Source organism: Crassostrea angulata, chromosome 2 (assembly GCF_025612915.1).
Source record: "Crassostrea angulata isolate pt1a10 chromosome 2, ASM2561291v2, whole genome shotgun sequence".
Classification (NCBI taxonomy): domain Eukaryota; kingdom Metazoa; phylum Mollusca; class Bivalvia; order Ostreida; family Ostreidae; genus Magallana; species Magallana angulata.
Genome location: NC_069112.1, coordinates 9,626,625 through 9,650,714, shown reverse-complemented (window position 1 = coordinate 9,650,714; position 24,090 = coordinate 9,626,625). Strand labels below are relative to the sequence as shown.

Below are 24,090 nucleotides of genomic sequence, written 5' to 3'. Positions count from 1 at the left end.
AAAAGTTTTATATGATATTATATAATATATTGTGTAACGATTTTAAGTTATGTAATGTTGAATCATGCGTACGGCACATGATAGCTGTGTTTGTATTGTCGCCTAGCAACCAGCGGAGATTGTCACGTGACCCACAGAGGGTATATAAACGAGCGCATCGCAGCTGCAGCGTTCTTTTCCCTAGCAGTCTTCATTGAGAAGAGAGAGAGAAATTGCAAGACTAAGGTACGGTTTTGGTAGGTGGGTTGCCTTGAGAGAGAGGCTTACCACATTTTCATAGTTAATAGGACCAACCGTGTTTGACCACTAGTTGGTTATTATAGAGGCTGTCCTCTCGGAGGTTAGCCTGGCTTAGTCGTCGCTGATACTCTAGTAGTATTAGGGAAGGGGTACGCCTTTAGTTAGAGGTTGTACACTGTCCGTCCTGCATAAGGCATTAACACAGTGACTGCCTCTACTAAGGGTTTACCTCTTCGGTAGGTTATCCAGCTAGGGCGTGCCGCGGGTATTCACTACCGCCTGAATAAGGCATATAATAGTGTTTACCTCGTGGTATTAATAAAGTTACAATCCCGGCCGACCAGATTCATTTGTGATTTTACCCTAGGTAAGGGAAGGCCATTTTGTAAATATTTGTAGGCCAATTGTAATCACTAATCATTTTAGAGAGGAAAATTATTATTGTTTGATATTTTTTTATATTCAACACCCAGACCCTAGAATTGACTAGGTACGGACCCCTCGACACGTTACAAAAATAAATGGTGGCAGCGGTGGGATCTGGGTAACTGTTAAATTATTAGCTGATTACTGTATGTGGATTTTGGTCGGAATAAATTCTTTTGATTGTATTGTGTTTAATTTTTTAATTATGATGAGCGCATTAGAAAAAGAATTGCGGCAGTTGCATGACGGGTTGCCTAAGACAGCTGAGAAATCGCACGCCAGAGATTCAGGCATACCTGACAGCAGGCACACCACATTACTGGGTGAAAAGTCATATAAGAGTTCTGGTGCGAAACCTAAGCAATTAAAGAAGACAACCAGTTTTCTTGAAGATGACGAGCCTAGTTTTGTGGAAAACCTCAATGAGCTGACAAGCCGCAAGCAACGTGTATCAAGTACACCATATATCGACTCTGCAGCTATTGATGACCCTGATGACTTAAGGCCTTACAAGGACAATGTAACACGCAGGCGTCAGAAAAAGTACGACAATGAGCCCGTCCGTTCAGGAGTTAAGGCAGACAAGTTTGATGGTAGTTCATCCTGGGTTGATTTCAAATCACATTTTGAAATTTGTGCCGCCCTTAACAAATGGTCTGTTTCAGACATGGGGATGCATTTGGCGGTATCATTGAGGGGTCAAGCCCAGGGTGTATTAGGAAACCTACCAGAGGGTGAAAAGTGCAACTACAGACTGTTGTGTAAGGCGCTTGAAGAGAGGTTCTCCCCGACAAATCAGACAGAACTCTATAGAGCTCAACTGCGTGAGAGACGACAGAAAGCCTCAGATTCATTGCCTGAATTAGGTCAGGATATAAGGAGGCTTACCAATCTTGCCTACCCAACAGCACCAGTTGAGGTAAAAGAGACGCTTTCCAAAGAGCAGTTTATAGACGCCCTGAGAGATAGAGACATGCGTCTAAGGGTTCGACAAGCAAGGCCCATTGATCTCAATGATGCCGTGAGACATGCTGTTGAGTTGGATGCTTTTCAGGCGGCAGACCATCGAATGCACGACAGTCCAACTTATGCAAGGTCTACACAGAGTGATGAAGAAAAGTTAGACCCAATTTCGGTGTTGACAAAGGCGGTACTTGACCTTCAAAATGAAATAAAAATTCTGAAGAAAGACAGAGACCATCCCCCAGTAGATACGCATAAAAGAGGCGGACAAAAATCTACTGTAGTTTGTCATTATTGTAAACGGGAAGGACATGTCAAAGCCAAGTGTTTCAAGTACTTAAAGTTATTAGATAAGACAAAGAGTTCAGACCAAGGTCCATCGAAGAATGGTCTGCCTAAATCCAACAAACCAAATACAAAAAGTTCTGCAGGAAGGTCCGGTGTCACCTACAAAGTTGGAGAGGCTGGCATGTTTTTACATGCATTAGTGAATGGCAAAGCTGTTAAATTGCTGGTAGATTCAGGAGCTACCCTGAGCATATTATCTCCGGATATCTTAAACTCCGTTGGTTTTCGGAGCTCACAGCTTGTGAGGCTGAGTAGACCAATAGTAACTGCAAATGGTACACCACTAAAGACTGACGGTCTACTAACAATCAACATGCAGTTAGGGAATGACAGTTTTGCACAAGCGTTTGCCGTTGCAGAAATAGGGGTTGATGGTATACTAGGTCTTGATTTTCTGAAAGACCACCATTGCTTCATAGATATGGAATCCCTGTCACTGAAAGTAGGAGGCAAACAGCATGCTTTACACATGGAAGGTAAAATTGGCTGTTGCAGGGTCACATTAGCAGATGATGTTTGTATACCACCGAGTTGTGAGGTTGTCGCCAAGTGCAATGTTTTACCTCCGATATTTGATAAAGTCCCAGAATTAGGTCTAATAGAACCTTCATGTCGGTTTATGGAGTCAGACAGAGCCTTAGTAGCGCGAGCTCTTGTAACTGGAAAAAAATTTGCACCAGTTAGAATGCTGAACTTGTCTGATCAAGTTCTTAATGTGTATAAGGGGACACTAGTGGCAAACCTGGTGCCAGTAGAAAATGTAGAGGATGTAAAGGGTGATAAATGCTTTGACGACAAACAACAGGCAATGCCTGATCACCTCCGTGATCTTTACGAACGAACAATAAAAGGAATGGGTGCCAAAGATGCCAATTTGATATATAAGTTTTTAATGCGGTATTCAAAGTTATTTGCTGTATCAGATGCAGAATTAGGGAAGACAAATGTGACTGAGCATAAGATTGATACTGGAAGTGCACAGCCCATCAAACAACGCCCAAGACGACTTCCATTTCACATGCAAACAGAGGTTGATAAACATGTGGATGACATGATGAGGAGAAATGTTATTGAAGAGTCAACAAGTCCATGGTCGTCACCTGTCGTCCTTGTTAAAAAGAAAGACGGTACAACCAGATTTTGCGTCGATTATCGCAAGCTTAATGGCGTGACAATCAAAGACGCTTACCCCTTGCCAAGGATTGACGACTCACTAGATCAGTTGAATGGAGTCAAGTGGTTTTCCACTCTTGATTTAAACTCTGGATACTGGCAAGTTGAAATGTCTCCGGATGATCGTAGCAAGACAGCTTTTGCTACAAGAAGAGGCTTGTATCAATTTAAGGTCATGCCATTCGGGCTTTGTAATGCCCCGGCAACCTTCGAGCGTCTGATGGAGACAGTTCTAAGAAATCTTCAATGGGATATCTGTCTAGTGTATCTAGATGATATCATTGTGGTAGGAAATACTATAGAGGATATGATTCAAAATCTTACTCTAGTGTTCGACCGCTTACTGGCTGCTGGTCTCAAATTAAAAGCGCGTAAATGCACATTGTTTGCAAAAGAAGTAGAGTATTTAGGTCATATCGTATCTGAAAGAGGGATAGCAACGAGCCCCGAAAAGATCAAAGTGGTTAAACAGTGGCCTATTCCATCTAACCTCACTGAGTTAAGGTCATTTGTAGGCTTCTGCAGTTACTATAGAAGGTTTGTGCCAAATTTTGCAATGATTGCAAAACCGTTACATGACTTGACGAAGAAGAATATAACCTTTAGATGGAACGATGACTGTCAAAATGCCTTCGATAGGCTCAGGAAAGAACTAGCGACAGCTCCAGTTTTAGCTCACCCCGATTTCGATCAAGAATTCATACTTGATACTGACGCTAGCAATGAAGCCGTAGGCGGGGTGCTCTCGCAAATACAGAATGGAGTAGAGAGACCTGTAGCATTTGCGAGTAAAAGTCTATCGAAGTCTGAAAGGAAGTACTGCGTTACTCGCAAAGAACTCTTAGCTGTTGTGCTATTCGTCAAACATTTTTGACAATACTTGTATGGCCGAAAGTTTAGAATAAGGACCGACCATAGTTCATTAAAATGGTTGATGAACTTTAAAGATCACCAGGGGCAGCTGGCTCGTTGGATAGAAATGCTGTCAAGTTATGACTTCTATATAGAACATAGGTCAGGAAAGTTTCACAATTACGCGGACAGTTTGAGCAGAATGCCATGCAAGCAGTGTAAGAGTGATCATAGACTGGGTTGCCTTGCTTTAAAGCAGGATTCACACAATGCCTTTGGTTTCACTGGAGATGTTACTTTGAGTGAAATGCAGGATTCCGATAGAAATCTAGGTATGGTAAAGAAGTGGTTGGCAAATAAAAAGCGTCCTGAATACAATGCCATTTCAGGGGAGTCCATGACTGTAAAATCGTTATGGTCTCAATGGGATAGATTGATTTTACATGAAGGTGTTCTATACAGAAAGTGGGATGATTTGATTTCAAAGAGTCAAAAATTACAAGCTGTAATCCCAAATGAAGAAAGGAGAACAACTCTAAAATTCTGCCATGATGATCGAGCAGCTGGTCATCTCGGTGTGCATAAAACCTTGGCAAAAATACGACTGTCTTACTACTGGCCGGGCTTGCAAAGAGATGTCAGACAATACATTAGAGGTTGTGAGGTTTGCACCAAGAGGAAGGCGCCTACTATGACAAATAAAGCCCCGATGCAAATAATTGGTTCAGGATCTCCTATGGAAAGAATAGCCACTGACATTCTTGGAGAACTGCCTGAGACTGATAATGGCAACAGATATATACTAGTTGTAGCTGATTATTTTACTAAGTGGACGGAGTGCTTTGCAATGCCTAACATGGAGTCGAAAACAGTAGCTACAAAAATTGTAGAAGAGGTGTACTCGACTTGGTGTCCCAGACACAATACACTCGGATCAAGGTCGACAATACGAAAGTGAACTCTTCCAGGAGACATGTAAGCTACTTGACATTCAAAAGACACATACGAATCCCTACCACCCACAGTCAGATGGTATGGTAGAGCGTTTTAATCGGACTTTAACAACGATGCTCAGTGCCTTTGTAAATGAGCACCACTCCGATTGGGATGTCCATTTGCCATATGTTATGATGGCCTATCGATCATCCATACAGGAAACTACTGGGATGACTCCAAATATGTTAATGTTAGGCCGAGAGACAAAGACGCTACTAGATGTTATGTATGAACCACCTCGTAACATTAAACAGTCTCCGTCAAACAAATGGGTATGGGAACTCCAAGAACGCCTAGAGATTGCTCACAATGTTGTCCGAGAGAATATTGGACAAGCCATGGTTAGACAAAAGCACTACCATGATAGAAAACTGAAATGGAAAACATTTGTTAGCGGTGAAGAGGTATATGTTTTCTTTCCGAGACGAAAGCCCGGGACCTCTTCAAAATTTACAAGCTATTGGCAAGGTCCACATAGGGTTATCAAAAAGATGTCTGACATAACGTATTTGATCAACTGTGGTCCTAAAGGGGGTGAACAAGTTATACATGTTGACCGTATGCGAAAGAAGTATCCGCAGGTACTTTCAAATGAGGAACTTTCACCACTAGAGGAAGATCAAGAGCCACTCGATAAAGAGGGCAAAGATGATGTTGCATATGATAGCCCTGTCCGTAATAATAGACCTGTTAGAGATAGAAGGCCACCTAAATGGCTTCATGATTATTATGTTGATAAACCTGATAAATAGTGTTAAGTATGATAATGTCTGTAAGAGTACAGTGACTTATACTCTTTTCATTTGTTGTAGATGGCAAAGACTAAGACCACTCCAAATTATGAGTTTCGGCGTTGTCCAATGTGTTCCTATTCAGCAAGAAGTGAAGACTACAAAGGACACGTCTTCAAGTGTGCTATGCGGACCTTCCAATGTCCTGTGTGCGACTTCTGTAATAATAAAGAAGCTAACCTGAAGCGACACATAAAGAGATGTCACCCTGGCCTAGCCAAGGAAGAAGTCGTTAAGTTGGGAAGCAAGGAGGATAAGTGTGAAGAAGTGAGAGAACAGCGGGAAGACGATTGGCTTGCTCAAGATCCGGGAGATCTTATTGGAGAAATTTCAGATGAGGATAGCGATAAAGACGATGATGGAGACACCACGAGTGATAAAGAAGCTGAATCTCAAGAGAAAGAGGTAGATGAAAGTTTGCTTGAGGGAAGGATGTTTAGGAAGCCGACAACGCCTTCGCTTCCGATAATTAGTAAGCGGAAATCTTCGGATGTTCACTTGTCTCCTGCACAACCTAAAAAGTTGAGAAAGGAGGATCAAGCCGTGCAGACTTCATTAGGTGGTGAACACTTTGAAAACTCGTTTGGAAGCAGGAGGGACTGTGGAACTCAAACGGATCCTTTGAAAAGAATCCTGACAACGAAAACTGTCAAGAAGTTCAGAGATGGAAATGTTGACACTAAGATCGTTTCTAAAGAAAAAGTTGTGTTTGATATGTGAATCATTTGAAATGCATTTTTAAGGAAAATTGTTTATTTCTGCAAAGTTAAGAAACTTTGTAGTTTGAGTACTGATGTTAAATAAATATAACTTGGTAGTTTTAACATTTTATTTACATGCGGGTCGCATGTCATCGAAGGCGTGGGTAGTGTAACGATTTTAAGTTATGTAATGTTGAATCATGCGTACGGCACATGATAGCTGTGTTTGTATTGTCGCCTAGATACCAGCGGAGATTGTCACGTGACCCACAGAGGGTATATAAACGAGCGCATCGCAGCTGCAGCGTTCTTTTCCCTAGCAGTCTTCATTGAGAAGAGAGAGAGAAATTGCAAGACTAAGGTACGGTTTTGGTAGGTGGGTTGCCTTGAGAGAGAGGCTTACCACATTTTCATAGTTAATAGGACCAACCGTGTTTGACCACTAGTTGGTTATTATAGAGGCTGTCCTCTCGGAGGTTAGCCTGGCTTAGTCGTCGCTGATACTCTAGTAGTATTAGGGAAGGGGTACGCCTTTAGTTAGAGGTTGTACACTGTCCGTCCTGCATAAGGCATTAACACAGTGACTGCCTCTACTAAGGGTTTACCTCTTCGGTAGGTTATCCAGCTAGGGCGTGCCGCGGGTATTCACTACCGCCTGAATAAGGCATATAATAGTGTTTACCTCGTGGTATTAATAAAGTTACAATCCCGGCCGACCAGATTCATTTGTGATTTTACCCTAGGTAAGGGAAGGCCATTTTGTAAATATTTGTAGGCCAATTGTAATCATTAATCATTTTAGAGAGGAAAATTATTATTGTTTAAATATTTTTTTATATTCAACACCCAGACCCTAGAATTCACTAGGTACGGACCCCTCGACACGTTACAATTGTATGTTATCAGCCATAACACTTTAAACAATGCAAAATTTACATTGTAATACATTTAATTTTATTTTAATAATTGAATGACATGAAAACTACAAAACTTAAGTAGAATCATTTTAATTGATTGTGTACAATATTTGTGAATAACAAAACGTTAAATTTCTTTCAATTAGAAATATTTGTGCAAGTTTGTTTCTTACACAAGATTAAAATTTGGTTTGCAGTACTTTGACAATATTTTGCAGAAATGTTGTGATTATATACATAGCATACATTAATTTTGTGTCGAATAAGTACTTTTGCATTTGTATGTAAATGATTGCAGTCTGTTTTATTAGGTTAAGATACATATATAGTGAGCAAGAATAGGTTGTGCCTGTTTGTAAAAATGTTATAATTTCCTTCTAGTCTCAAGAATCTTCAGATGAAACATTGACGGATACATTAATGGTTTTAAAGAAATCGAAAGACCTTCAATCCTATCGCAACAAATCCTCTAAAAGGACCATGCACTTTTTCAACATAATTAGTGGAAATGACACTGAAGCATACAAAATTAGAATCTATCAAAAGGCAAGGTTTGACATCATCAAGAAGGGAATGAACTTAAAATTTCAATATGCACTAAAGAAAACAAGGAACGAACTATGGATATCATCTAGTATAATTGCATATGCAGCATCAGTCGAAACCAGTGAAGACATAGAGGTATCATATTTACCTGAGAATGCACCACAACAAGGAAAGTCAAAACTGCTTAAGGATGTTTTGCCGTCACCAGACAAATCGTAAGTTACTGGGAAGATATTCAAGGTAATTAAAACAAAATCACATTGATTCCACTAATAACAAACATAACCGAATTTGCACAATTGTTTTTTTTCTCTTGGAAACAATCTGTATATTTTCACTTCTTTGATAAGAAAAATATTTGCATATAATAGTTCTCTACAATGCATTAATGAAGCATGTATATCTAAAGAGTTCAGTGTGTACTTGTATATATTTTAGGTTTGACCATTGAAGTATCGTGAGGACAGTAGTTTAGCAATGGAATCAATCATGATCAAAGACACCAGCAGTGTGGCCAAAGTTTCCTTATTCAACAAAAAAGCTTCGTGTCCATTGAATGTTGGGGACACAGTTAAAGTCACAGATGTTTACCCAAAAGTGTTTCAGCTAACAACTTGCCTAACATCTTCCTGTGAGGTAATGTAAAAATAATGTCATAAATTAAACAGATATTTATGTATATTTTTCTTTTTTTGTTTTGAGTCTGGATTGAATACGTTCTGTTTTTAGCTCACCTGAGCTGAAAGCTCAAGTGAGCTATTCTGATCACATTTTGTCCGTCGTCCGTTTGTAAACTTTTTACATTTTGAGCTTCTTTTCTAAAACCGCTTATTCAATTTGAACCAAATTTGGCAATTAGCATCCTTATGGGAGGGCAAATATAAATTGCAGAAATAAAAGTCTGATCTGTATTCAAAGCGGAGAAAACCTTGAAACTGTAGAAAAAGGGGGGGGGGGTGCATTTCTAAAAATCTTCTTCTCAAGAACTCCCGAGTCCAATTCAACGTAGTTTAGCATAAATTATCCTTATGGTAAGGACAATATAGATTGCAAAAATTAAGGGCTAATTCTGTTTCAAATCTAAGTTATTACGAAAATAATAATAAAGAAAAGGCGTGTTTAAATCTGTTTAATAGTTTCTGGTTCGGCATCCGGTAAAATGGGTAGGCAAGACTTGGCCTGGGCAAAACAAAAGATTGGCAGTTATTAATCTGCCAATCTCATAAAAATTTCAGGATATTTGATGGACCAGTATATTTGTATTTGCTGTAAATATTGCTGCAAAATAATGCGTATTTGGAATTGACGATTGCCGATCTGCCCCGGCTTTTATTTTGTCACGGCCCGGGTTTGCATACCATTTTACCAAGACTCGTATTCCATACTTTTAAAACGATGTTCGTTGTTTAAAGCAGCCATGACATTATGCGAAAAAGGGTCGATCTGACTATGATGAATTTGCTTGTTGTGCAACAGTTCGCGTATGAAGGGAAATTTTTGAAACATGCAAAATATATTGGTGCCGATTTTGTGAAGTAAATTGAGGCTTGATATTTCAATGCGTTGACAGTTTTCACACATGATGTTAATTTTAGCGTGTTCTGATTTTCGTTTTCATTATTTATGCTTTGTAACCTGGGAACTATCGTCTGTATTTTCTGATTTTTACGTATCAAATCAATCAGAGACTTCGGTAAATCAAACAGTTAAGTGTTTACCTGCGCAAATTAAGCAAAATCTGATGTATCAAAAAAGTATTGAAATACAATTCATTCTATCGGCAATTCGGCATTATCTTTTGCGTAATATGGTAGATTAATGCAATAGGTTTTGTTGAGATGCTCGGCATTTTCTCGAGTTTATTCAGTTTAAATAGAGTTTGATATCGCTGACGGAAATATGTAGGTATATACATGTATATATATGATTTAGTACTAAAAAGATAAATTGTGTTCTTCATTTGTTATAGTGCATGTTTCTTGTGTTTAATTGTTTACAATTTCTATTTACTAACCATATTTGAGTGTTAAGCTTCAAATTATATACAAGATACAGAGATTTGCTCACAATTCTACGTTTGTTTACAGATCTTAAAAACTAAAGATTAAAAAAGTAAAAAAATTGTCAATATTTATTAAGGAAATGTGTAAGGTCTGTTTTTCCAGAAACCAACTTTAACAACTTATTGTATCGTAGACTTAACCTTTTTTCGTCATTTTTACTTCTACTGTACATGTGATCCTTGACTGTGTTTGTGTACATTTGTATAAACTGATTTTGAACCTCAAATACCAGTTAACTGGTTTTGAGTGAATAAAAGAATTGAAAACCTTAGGCCATTCTTTTTTTCCATTTTAAATGCTGAATAGGAAATACCAAGTTAAAAATCTTAAAGCTGAATGTAATAAACTCATGTGAACAAAATATGACTCAAACCTAGGCGAACTGTGAGCTCTGTATATTGCTTAAAATTCTACGATTGAAGCTGAAATTTTGGTTGAACATTAGAAATTCTATATGAATTAGAGTATGTTAAATACTTGTACAAACAAAATAAAAGAATGATATTCTGTATATACCTTCTCTCTGGTGCCCCCTCTTTATACAATAAATAATGTGAAATCTACATCAATTTTGATAGTTTTTCAGAAACAAGTAAATAAAAAGGCATCTTTCAATAGTTTCCATAGTTCTGACACATTTCTGTTGCGGGGATATCGCTATTATCGCTATTCCTCAGAAAATATCACAGCGGAAAATTATCCTGGTTTGAACGCGAGGTAAATAACAGGTTTTTTAATTATAATGGAGAAGGCAAATTAAATGTTTGAATGTTTTTAATTTGAAGAATTGAGCGCATTAAGGTACAATTTTTTTCTTCACATCTCTACATGTAGGATTTTTTAGATAAAAAACAATAACTATTATATATATTTTTTAAATACAATAACTAGTAAGTACTTGATGAAAAAAAATGTACCTATATGCTCTTATATATTTTGATCGCTTTACATACTGGGGGGAGGGCGGGTAGAACGAAAAGATAGGGAATTGGAAGTTAACAATTTAACAGTGTACCCCTACCAAAAAGTTAAGTTTTATATCTTGTGTAGGATGTTCTTATTCTGGTAAAAAATTGTATTTCATGAAGGTACAATGTCAAAGATTACGTGTATGCAAAAATAAGTGTAAAACTCGAATACTTTACTATATTTATTTTTTGTTATTCTACCGAGGAACCATATGGCACAATATCTTTTGAACGCCAATTGTTGCTCAGTTGAGCGATGTGGCCCCATGGGCCTTTTGTTATCGTAAATTTTGTTGCTGACAACAAAGTATAACTTAGTGATGAATATTTAAGTTTTGCGAACCTTGATCTAAATTTTTGGAAGAAGTGCACGCGGGTAAGATAAGGCAACTCTCAGCGATCGACTGAGTTAAAATTCCTCTTATCAATATGACGTAATAATAAGCAGCATGCTATCATATTTTACTTTTGAAACATGTCAAATTCAACTTTATCTCTGGTTTAAGTTATAACAAGTGAAAAGCTGTCAATGTGACAGCAAACCGGGTTTTCTTTTATGTAAACTGTATCCATAATCCATGTCAACCCTTATCCAGTGAAATGGAGTACCCTACATGTATATGCAACATTTTGCCAAAAAAAGACTAAGTTCAAAAGCTAGTATTTTTTTCATAAATTATCGGAAATCAAAATCCTAGCAATATGCACACCTCTGATATATGTACAATTGATCTGCAAAAGAACAACTTCCTATCTTGAGAACTGTAGGAGGAGTTATCCGTACAATGAGGGTACCCTATATGCAATATTTTGCCAAAAAATGACTAAGTTCAAAAGCTGATATTTTTTCGATAAATTATCGGAAATCAAAATCCTAGCAATATGCACACCTCTGATATATGTACAATTGATCTGCAAAAGAACAACTTCCTATCTTGAGAACTGTAGGAGGAGTTATCCGTACAATGAGGGTACCCTTTTGGCAGCCGACCGCCCGCCCGCCCGCCATTTTCACCATTTTAATAACCGGATTTTTCCGTTGGAAAACCCGGTTAAAAACTACAGGCGTAAAATGCGAGTAGAAACTCTTCTAACTGATTTTGACGTTGCCAAACGTTCCATTTACGTCAGAGTTGCTCGATGACGTCGCCGGCGGGGCAACGATAATGGAAAGCGCCCTGAATATATCTTCGATTTCTCTGTATTACGTATACTTATCATTGATGACGTCACAAGCATGTTAATAGCGAAGATCAATGTCGGGAGACAAATCATCGGATTGCAGTGTAAACAATGCAAAAATAAGACTTATTTAATACAGATACCCAAGATTTAGATAAGTGTCCGTTGGGATATAATTAGGATAATACAGGCAAGGATATTTTGTTTTATCAGCGAGTGTTATAAGGTAAGCAAATTGCCATTTATATGGCTTGATCGGCCTTTCCTCTGTAAATGTGTTAAGGCAAACATGTAACACCACCCCAAATATTATGAACGATGAATTTGGTAAATATCAAAAGTATATGTGCTAAAATACTTGAAAAGTGCTGCTAGAAACATTTGCTTTGTTGTTGAAATGAAAAATACGTAGTCATGTGATACCATGGCATGGCACCTTTAACCATTTCTGTGCCACAGGGCCTATTTGAATATCTACGTTAAGTGGCACAGGGCCTATGGCAATTTGAAAAAAATATACATTAAAATAGAAAAAAATATTGAATATATTCAGGTTCTGTTTTTCATTATTGATTTTTTAAATTTGTATCAATATACATCGTATGATCTATGTGTTTAGTGAAATACTGCTGATAACGTCACAACGTAGAAAATGACATCATAATAATAACGGCACTACGTCACACAGCGCCAACTCGTTGTCTGCATTTTACCATGGCTGGCGTATGGTTTTTGTGAATAGATCCCCAGGACTTTTCCGTCAGAACCGGAAAATAATATATGTCCTAATGCACAACCTGGACCAAAGGAAATCCCCCTCCCCCACAAGAGCAAGACCAATATTACTTTTTCCTACTCTGCCATATAAACCTGGGGTTCGTTTAACATAACCGACTTTTGACTAAAATCTATCTCAAGACCAAATATTTTTCATAAGATCTCACCATAGCTCATAAATTTGTCATATCTTAGGATAATGTTAAATACTGTCAAAATACAGGTTTTAAGTCCAACTTTAACATGGCGAAAGCTAATACTTTAGTCCACCACCGAAGGCCCAGTATAATTCGAGTGTGCGCGACTTTTTTATGTTCATGCTGCCGTTAGTGCTGATTAAAAAAAATCAAATAAAACACATCAGTAATATCCATGCGTTTTTTTTTAGTTTAAAAACATAAATTGGGTAAAAAGCTACTACATACAGCATCGTTCTCTGGTATTGTATAATATTCAAGAAATCGAGAGAATATGAATCGCTTGAAGGAGACCGTGTGTATTTTTTTTTTACTTGGAATTGAAATATTGACAGGGCACCAAAGGAAGCATGTACTTTATATATTTTATTTTCATTCAGAGTTAATTAATGAACGGCAATATAAACTGCAATATGCCAAAAAAGGAGGAATGGGGCACTGAAAAAATTACTTTGATATGATCCTAGAACAAAATTTTAACCAGATGATCAACATTTAAAAAAATTTCATCTGGTGACATTTCACTGTAGTTTTCATGCATGTGAAAGAGCAAAACTGAATCTTTGGGCAGAAAAACAAGAAATGCATGTAATAACTTATTTGGAGATAATGGTGATGCTTCTTTGACCGTGTTCGAGATCAATAATTCAGTGCATATCCCCGCCCCCCACCCCGCGTGCGCGCTTCAAGTCCTATTGATACCTTTTTCGTATCTTCTGTCTCCTTCTTCAGAGCATTTCAAACAGAGACATTCTTTCTTGAAACTAAATTTCAACCGTGTCTCTAAAATTGGTCACATGGATGGTTATGACCGCACGGACTTTCAAGTCAATACCTGTTTTATGGTCATAAAGAGCATCTACTGTGTGTAAAGGCGCAAATATAGCGGAAAAGGAAGGAAAGATTTCTAGTACTGTAATATACTTCATGAAAACAGTTTTTTTTCCCTCAGTTTATGTATAATTTTAGCATATAACATATATCAATGTTTAATCACAAAATTTTATCACTATTATATTTTAGACAACTCAGTTGGTCAAGCGGATTTAATCACTTAAACAAACTGTAAGACCACAAGTTGGTAAAAAAAACTCCTTAGCTCCAATCGAGATACAGAATCGTAAATGTTTTGCATTTCATAACTGTTATATTTGATCGTATGATGATGAACTATGTGTAATCGTTAACTTTCTTAGGTCTATATTGTTTTTGATTCTTTGAATATTAGAACTATAATATAAATCACAATCGTAGTTGTATCGATAAATAAGCTACGATATTAGAGAACATTAAGAACAAAATTATACATCTTTTTCCGAGAGTTCAAACGTTTACAACTGACGATCGTGATTGTCAATATTACACGTATGATGTGGTAAAAGTTTTTACTTTGTATGGAATGAAATGTAAAAATTAAGATAGTGCTCACCTGTCCGAGAAAAGGAAGATTTTAAAACATACAGATAATGTAAACCTACATAGTCTGATTTTTTTGGCTATGAGAGTATCAAATATTTTTTCTATACAGACCAAATTTATTAGAAAGATGCCTTTTTACACAAGCAAAATCCGTCTCCTTTCAAAGTTTGATTTATCTAAAGTACATAAAAAATTTCTGTATGAGAAGACAAAAAACAAAACTAACAAACTCCATTTGGGAATGTTTAGAAACGGGAACCGTTTGGTTTTGTTCCCGAATGATTGGGTTTAATTCAAACCGCATGTGATGTATCGATTGTATACAAAACACTTCCCCAAATATTAGTGAATAAAATGTACCGACGTTTATTTTTTATCTGATTTTTTTTTCAAAGTCTTAATACAACCATACCCGCCTTGACCTCAGCAGCGAATTTTATTATGAGACGAAAGAAATCAATACAATTTACTTCGTTTGTTTTTGTAAAAAAATTGTGTACATCACTTTTTCATTAAAGTATGGCTTAATGGACCTGGAAAACTACTGCAATGTCTATTATGATACACATACTTAGCATAGCCATCGTATAAAAGCTAACACAACATTTTAAATGAAATCGGGCTTTAAAAATTTTACGATAAGCCTATATATTATTCTATTTACAAAATCATTAATGCAGTTATTTGGGGTATTTTGAATAACACTTTTTGTTCAACTTGATTGTAAAATATGTGTAAAACGCATTTTTAATAAGTTCGTTGTTTTTGGTCCAACAGAAAGATCATACTCGTTCATGTGCGGACCTAGAAGGGGGTGCATGGACTATTCCTTCCACCTCTTGGGAAATTCAAATTAATAAGATTATATAGCAAAATTCCCGAAATAGACCTCAAACCCCCTCTCCAACATTGGAAAACAAAATTATCCCTCGGACACACTCTGGAAATGTTTTCTGGATCCGTGCATGCGGTAACAAACATACACTGTATCAATTTTCTCGCTGAATAAAGCAATAGCATACAGTGTAATGAGAAAAGAATATTTAGCAGCGTTTTCATCACACAAATTCCATTTACTGAGGTTAGCGAGAAGTTTTTAATCACAAAATAATTTATTAATGTATGTCATTTCTTCTTTAAACTCCCACATCATGAAATTCCTAATCCGGGGGGGGGGGGGGGGGGGGGGGGGGACTAGTATGCCTATGACTAGTATGCCTATGACTCCAACTTCTCAATAATTTAATCATTTCAAGGTAAATTTAGGAACAAATATGTTTCCTGCGAGTAAAAGTGTGGGCGGGGGGCTAACCCTCTATGATGCTATGTGCCTAATGGTTAGGTTTAACTTTGCAAACAAAGTGCCCTCTCCCCCCCCCCCCCCCCCCCCCCCCCCTTAGCCCCCCTCCACCGATTCCGACGCCTATGTAAATTACATTGCAGGTGGTGACTGTTGGTGAGTTTCATTTGTTCATGTTTTGTACATTGCAGTGGGATACATCAAACTTTCTAAAACACGGAATGCGGGGTGATTCGAAATTTCCCCCAAATGACTGTACGAACATAAACTTGGATGGACGTTTATGCTTGCACGATTTCATAGAAATGATTATTAAAACGAACAAGGAATGTGTTTACCAATTTAGCACTGCCATTCTTTGTCTGTCTGTCTGCCTAACTAACACACATTAAAAATCAATTCCTTTTGCGAATTTCTTAAACTGCATCATGATAAACCTTTACAGCTGCAGCCAGCAATACCCGCCTCTTGACCACTAACATATTTGCGTTATACAATTACATGTAATTAGTTTTTGAAAATTATCCGCTATTAATGACAATGTTTGTTACAAAAATATCGTATTAATGATGCATACAGGCTCTAAAACAATGTAAGTTGGTTATATAAAATCGCTTTAAAACATTTGGTGTTTTGCTTAATTACACATATTGTTTACTGTTGATCTAATATGGTTTCTACATGGTCAATAAATCCCATACGGTGCGAGACCGAATGAAGATGTTTTAAAAGTAAATGTCGAAATTATTCGGGGGAAAAACTTAGTTATTGCTATTTAGACCATATACTTTCGTGATAACTATTTGATAATCCCGCCCCATCAGTTCCATTTTTCACAATTTGAGGGAATCTCTGGTGTGAAAAGCATGATTAAGTTTGCATTGCATGCCATAAGGTTAGCAAAAAAAGAAAAGCCGATAAATTATGAATTTTTAAGTCAACCTATTTAAACTCTCTCTCTCTCTCTCTCATGAAACAAAACATACCGTAGGCAAATGCGCTCCATGGTAGGGTGAATAGAAATAAGGTTTCTAACATGAGCTTTTTTATCGTGAAATTTATGTCTCACATATATGCAAACAAAGAAATAAGAGATATATATGCGTTAGATCTTATAGAACAAATTACAATTTCAATGATAAAAAATTCACATGTATGCGTGGGTTATAATAAAGATTGACAGGATAAGAAAGTGATTATTTTAAAAACTGGACGTATTTGTCAAAGATTGGAAACATGCATCATTAATGAAGTAATTCATATTTTTTGAAAGATGTGGTTTTCTTTACAATTCTTTTTCATTTAGCGACGATAAAAAGAAAGGAAAAAAAGGAATGGCGTAACGTCTTATTTGAAATGACAGAGAAAAAGATAAAAAGCCATTGTTTTCGATAATAACATTAGAAATTATCAATTAAACACAAAACTGCATCCCGCAACGCTAAAAAAATGGTACGGCGCGTTGTGTCAGATTGTTACGTCAAAACATGAATTTGATAACGTCATGCTTGGCACTGAAGCGTAATTACGTCTTTTTTGACGTGGCAGCGAAAGGGTTAAAGATCGAGTCGATTCCGATCAAGTAGAACAATAATATCTTGGAGAACACATTCAATTGGTAATGTGGTGTATCTATATGTATTTGTATATGTTTGATTCCGGAAATTTATACTCCGTTTATATTTTGTTTAAGACCATTGATGCCCTGTCTATTGTTATTTAAGTTATATTGTCTGTAAGTGTATAAATACGACCGTCATGGTGCATTCGGGAGACTCTCTTGTTGGTCTACGGACCAAGCTCTCCCCCTCCCCCCTTTTTCGGCATTCATTAAGGTACATTTTCATTTCTCCTTCTTAGGTTATAAACGGAATCAAACAATGTTATTGATGTTCAATATTTGATTTTGCTTAATAGATTTGTATATCTTCGTTTTCTTTGTTATTTTGTAATTCAGAGGCAAACTGAAAAGAATGAACCTGGGTTGATGTTGAAAGACGTTTCCATTTTGTTTATTTATAGTACATTTTTGGTTGCCGCGACCGGATCAGTTTGTCAACGAATTTACCAAAATGGCATGCAGAAATTCAATTCATTTTCTTCAATCAGAAGTTCTTAAATTTAGTTAAGAAATTGAAGATCTTTCTCTAGAAATTGAAAATTTAAAAAGATAAATAAATCAAAGAACTAATGCTAGCTCTGGTTATATTACGATTGAAACGCCCAGAATTTACCGTGAAAACTTGCTCCGTAATATGCAGAGTGAACACGATTCACTGACCTCGCCTCACATTGATGCACTACCTGTGCGTCCCCCCTTCGAAGGCTCGGAGCAGTGAACACGATTCACCGAGTAACAGGTGCTCTATAAACGAACCCGTTTATACTAGTCCACCGAAACGACATGTTCAATTTATTGAACCCGACCAAGTTGAAACTGTGTATGTTCCCGAAACACCTTCGTTTACTTTGAATGTTCAACAAATTAAAACAAGGGCAGATGAAACGAATGTAAATCATTGTCGGGAATACATTCCTGAAACTCCGTGCAATCATTTTAGTTTTGCCCCATCTAGTCGGCCAGAATCGGAGATTACTAGTAATTCTATTGAACATGCAGAAATTCCAAGCTCTGGTTTATCACACCAGTTTACGAGCAGAGTTCACAGAAAAGCGAAAGAACCTGACATATATGATGGGAAATCTACGGATTTTGAAGATTATATTGTTTACTTTGAACAAGTTGCCCGTTGGAATACATGGGATAAATCAAAAATGGCCCAACAAATATGTATGTGATTAAAGGGAAACGCACAAAAACTCTTAAGTGACCTCAATGCAAAACAAGTCAATGATTATGAGGAAATAAAATTTGCATTAGAACAGAGATTTCACCCCTCTGGTCAAGAATCAGCATTTAGATCCGACTTCAGAAATCGTAGGCGAGACAAAAATGAGTCAGTCACTGATTACGGTTATGTTCTTCGCAGGTTAGGATGCTTGACCTTTCCTGGAATCCCATATGATGCTAAAGAAATTTACATCATTGACCAATTCATATATGGTTTGGGAAACCAGGAATTGAAAAAGCATGTGAAATTGAAACATCCTAAATCCCTAGACCATGGAATATACCTTGCTGTAGAGTTTGAGTCATTTGAAGGGTCCCAAAACAACCTTAGCAAGCTGCTTACAGTGAATGCTGTACACATAGTTGATAAACCCCATCCGAACTTGGACTGCGTAGAGAATAATACGCTAGAAATTATTCAAAAACATATTGTAGAAGGTTTTAAAAACCTGTCAGAAGCCTTTCATACCAAACAAAATAATGGGGAGCAAACAGAGAAAAGAAATTATCAAACGGTCCCTAAATGTTATTATTGTGAAAAACCTGGCCATATACTTAAACACTGTCGCTCAAAAATTAGGGATGAAAGTAACAAAAGCTATGCCCCACAAATACCAAGTCCCATATCAAATACCCCCGGTACTTCAGTCAGTGAGTCTCGAACTTCACAAGCTGAAAATTCGGCAAACTAGGTATGGTCGGGCTTGAGGCCAAAAGTTCAACCTGTAAACACACTAATGGTAAACCTATCTTGCCAACAATTGAACTAGATTTAAATGAATCGACAGACGGATGTCTGTATGCACCCGTATTGATAAACTCTGTTAGAGGCGATTTTCTAGTTGACTCGGGATCTACCGTCACCCTCATTTCTTTTGAATACTATGAGTCGTTAGGAGATAGGAAACCCGACCTACGAAGCGTTGAAACTTCGCTGACATCGGCCGGAGGGAACTCTTTAGAAGTTATTGGAAAGTCTGAGTTTAGAATAAAACTTGGTAAACACACGTACAATCACGAAATCCTTGTTGTCAAACTAGGTACGTAGTGATCGACTTAGAGGTATTTTGGGTATGGATTTGTTTGAGTCAATAATCTGCTGTATTGTTTTCAAAAAGTCGTAAACTCAAGATAGGCAAGGATTATGTCCGCCTTAACCCAGATACAAGTCGTGTAGATTCGTGTGCAAGAATTAGAGTAGCTGAACCAGTCTAAATACCTCCTAACAGCGAAATGTTTATTCTAAGGTACATTGATGGTGAATATAAGGATGACAAAGGTCTATTAGAACCCTCTAAAGTTATCAAGTCGATGCAAGTCTCAACGGTCTCGGAGCGGTACTCTCGCAACACCAAGATGGTCAATTACGTGTTATTGCGTACGCCAGCAGATCACTTCGTCCTACCGAACGGAATGTACAGAATTACAGTTTACGACGTTTCGAACTTTTAGCATTGTATTGGAGTATTACCGACAAATTCCGGGATTATTTAGTGAACTCTTCTTTTACCGTTTATACCGACAATAATCCGCTTGTGTATCTACAGTCTTCTAAATTGAGTGCATACGAACAACGCTGGGTCTCACAGTTGGCTCTCTTCAATTTTGAAATCAAATATCGCGGTGGAAAACACAATTCGAATGCAGATGCTCTTTCACGTAAGTCAGTGAGTGAGGAGGAATACTTACCTTATCAACCAGTCAAGGAAACCTCTGGTCGTCTGAAATTCCAAAGGATGTTATGGGTGTGCAACAGAGATTGTGTCAAGAATCATCCGATGTGATATCTGATGAATTGCAATGTTCTCGTCGTCAATACAGTCAAAGTGATCTGAAACGCTTACAGTCTCAGGACAAAGACATTCATCAGTTTTTAAAGTTCTGGAAACAGGGAGTATATCCAAAGAAAGAAGAAAGGAAAAACTGTGAAAAGGCTGTGAATATTCTTCTCAGGCAGTGGAATCCTTTAAGTATGGATAACGGAATACTTTACAAAACTGTGTGTGATCCGGTTAATGGAGAAACCAAACAGTACGTTTTACCATCTTCACTGAAACTGGTAATTCTTAAACAGTGTCATGGCAACCTTGGTCACCAGAGAATCGAAAGATCATTCTGTGTTATTAAAGACCGATATTTTTGGCCTAGAATGTTTAGTGAGATCAAAGAATATTGCAAGAACTGTGAACGTTGTTGTGTAGCCAAATCAGAAAACCAACAGATTAGACCAGCTATGAACCACTTACTTGCAAACCGACCTCTGCAAATTCTAGCCATTGATTTCACAGTATTGGAACCATCTAAGGGTAAGGAAAATGTACTTGTGATGACAGATGTTTTTACCAAATTCACACAAGCAGTGGCAACCCGTGATCAGAAAGCTTCTACTGTTGCGTTGTGTTTGATTCAGCAGTGGTTTCATCACTATGGTGTACCGGATAGAATTCATAGCGATCAGGGAAGAAACTTCGAGTCGAATATTATTAAACAACTCTGCAAAATCTATGACATACAAAAGTCAAGAACAACAGCTTACCATCCCGAAGGCAATGGACAGACAGAACGTTTTAACCGCACACTTCACGATTTACTCAGAACTCTACCACCACAGAAGAAGAAACTCTGGCCAGATTATATATCCGATGTTACTTTAGCGTACAATGTGTGTATACAGTTGTTTCAGACACTGGACAGCAGCGTACCTTAAAAGACGTGGTATCAAACGCGTACCGCCGAAATATATAAGCAGTGACGATTACACCGCACGTGACGTTAAGCCATCCTTATCTCTTCATCGGAGTTTGCGATTACGCGATAAACATAATAAGAATCATAGACTGTGAATGTGATACGTATATTGAACATTTGATTTATATATAATATTATATTGTCAGATTAGTTTGTGTAAATTTTGATTTTTATCGAGACGATAAAATTCAAAGCAGTGGAGTATGTGGGCAGATTTAGAATTTACAATATCTAATTATTTACCATGTTACGCTTGTCCTTGTGCGCGGGTGGATTGAGTTGGTGAACACTTTCTTTACTTTTCTATTGGCCGTTGTTCCCATTGGCTAGTATTATCGAATCAGATCATTTCTATTATTATAAAACCCGGTAACTTTTGATTTTGTTTCACTGTGGGTCCGGCGATTTTACACCAACACCTCGCACAAGGTATTTATTGTATTAATTTATATAACTGTTCTTAGTATCTACATAAAGTAAACTAAGATTATGATAAAGTTTAAAGGTTTATTTAAACTGTAACGAATTACTGTGTATAAATTGTATATATATTTATATGTGTTTATATTTATTTACAGAATCACCTTTTTGTACATATAAAACATCCTGAACACCGAACCTTGTCTTTATTTTTTACTCGGTCACATTACCTTTAAATTTTGCAGTTTCTATTTGACGAGCATGATCTTACATGTACATTTAAAATAATATATTTCCATTTAATTTTATGGCCCCTTGAAATGATATAAACTAATGCATTAATTTAATACAATGCAACAAAAAAATCTTCAAGAGAGTAATGATGAGCTTAACTTTGTATTTGAATAATGTACAAATCAATGTGTTCTCCATTACTTCATACCATGTCAATGATCATACAATTGTTGTTAATTACTGTTAAAATGCTAACAGTAACGAACTGATTTCTTCATAAAAGAAAAAAATCTTCCAACTTCGAAACGTGCATCTGAACATATGTTAACATTTATCATTAAAATCAGTACAACAAACTCATAATTTTCGTTTTGGTTCTGTGTTTTTAAATTATGTTTTTTGGTCCATTTGAATCAATATTTTTTCGTGTTAGTATACGTATGACATTACCTCTTTCAAAGTCAATCTGAAAATATGGTCATCTTTCACCGAAGGCCATGCTTGGTGGATATTGTGCTTTAGCGTTTCCCAAATTTGTTCCGCTTCATTATGATTTAAATCATCATCATCGTCATCATTATCACTATCATCGTCTTCATCATCGTCATCATCATCGTCATCATTATCGTCTTCATCCTTAGTCTGATGCAGAACTAGATCCCATTTGTTTACAAGAAATATAACGCTTTCTGGATGAAAACATGGCATTTCTGATTCGAATACTAGCTTTCCTATTTCTTTCAAAATTTCAGGAAGCTGAAGAAAAGAAGATATATGATGTTAGAAGATGAAGAAATGCACATGGAAATTATGTTACTTATTTCTATATTTGAAGGCAACCAATTATATATGCGACAATAATTTCAATAAGAAAAAAACAAAACTATTATCACTGCTCAGCACGTTTTATTTTAACTCCCTATGTTATGTAATTTATTATCAAAATCACATTTACGTATAATCTCAATGATTTACGAATGATAAATTTGAACAAAAGAATGTCACTGACAGATAATATAATTATTCAATTAAAATAAAAGTCAAACATACATTGTAGATAAAGTAAATCACACATACACTTCTAAAACAAAGTAAAATATAAAAAAACAGTTTACTCTATCATTTTGAAATCCACCAGCATTTGATGCATTTATCACAAAGATAAATGACAATGCGTTGGGAAGATATTCTTTGAGTTTGTGCGTGACTTCTCCTGATCCTCCAATGCCTGGTGTGTCAACAAGGATTGTGTTTCCCTGTTTTGTATAAACCATTTCATTTCAGATGTTTGATTTTTCTCCGCCAGTATATCAAATATTACAAACCAAACTATATGTTTCCATGTGTATTCTATTTTATGTAATTAACAAGAGGCCCGGGGGCCAAATCGCTCACTTAAGCAACAATTGATCAAATTAGCATTACAGTATCAAAATATCTTGAAAATCTGCCAATTTTTATCCACCTCTTTTTTTGGTTAATACCAAGCCCCTTTTGTTATTATACATGTAAGAATATTTTTCTCTATTCCTATATACCCCCCCCCCCCCCCCCATTTCATGGCCTCACTTTTCTCTAGGGAATCATGGTTTCATCAAACTTAAATCTGCATAACCTGTGCTTTCACACTAAGTACTGAGTTTTGGACCGATAACTTTCAAAGAATATCTATTAAGATTTTCTCTATATATTCCTATGTAAAAATTCAAACCGCCATCACGGCCCCGCCAAACCACTAGGAACTGTGATTTTGCAAACTTGAATTTACACTACCCGAGGATGCCTCTACATAAGTTTAAGCTTTTCTGACCAAAAAGTCTTTAAAAAGAAGATTTTCTCCCTATATTTCTATGTAAAAATTCATCCCCCAATTGTGACCTCAACCTACCTCTGGACTATTATTTAAACAAACTTGAATCTATACGATCTTGGGATGCTTCCACTCAAATTTGGGCTTTCCTGGCCTAATAGTTTTGAG

General features: G+C 36.8%; 1 protein-coding gene and 1 pseudogene across 1 annotated transcript; both read left to right on the top strand.

Annotated features, from left to right (window-relative positions):
• Nucleotides 1-5,791: 5,791 nt before the first annotated feature.
• LOC128173019 (RE1-silencing transcription factor B-like) lies at nucleotides 5,792-6,726 on the top strand. Its single transcript, XM_052838772.1, has one exon. The coding sequence runs from the start codon at nucleotides 5,811-5,813 to the stop codon at nucleotides 6,507-6,509; it is 699 nt and encodes a 232-aa protein (XP_052694732.1). The 5' UTR covers nucleotides 5,792-5,810; the 3' UTR covers nucleotides 6,510-6,726.
• The window catches only part of LOC128173875 (uncharacterized), a 36,455-nt pseudogene continuing 19,068 nt past the window's right edge, over nucleotides 6,704-24,090 (top strand).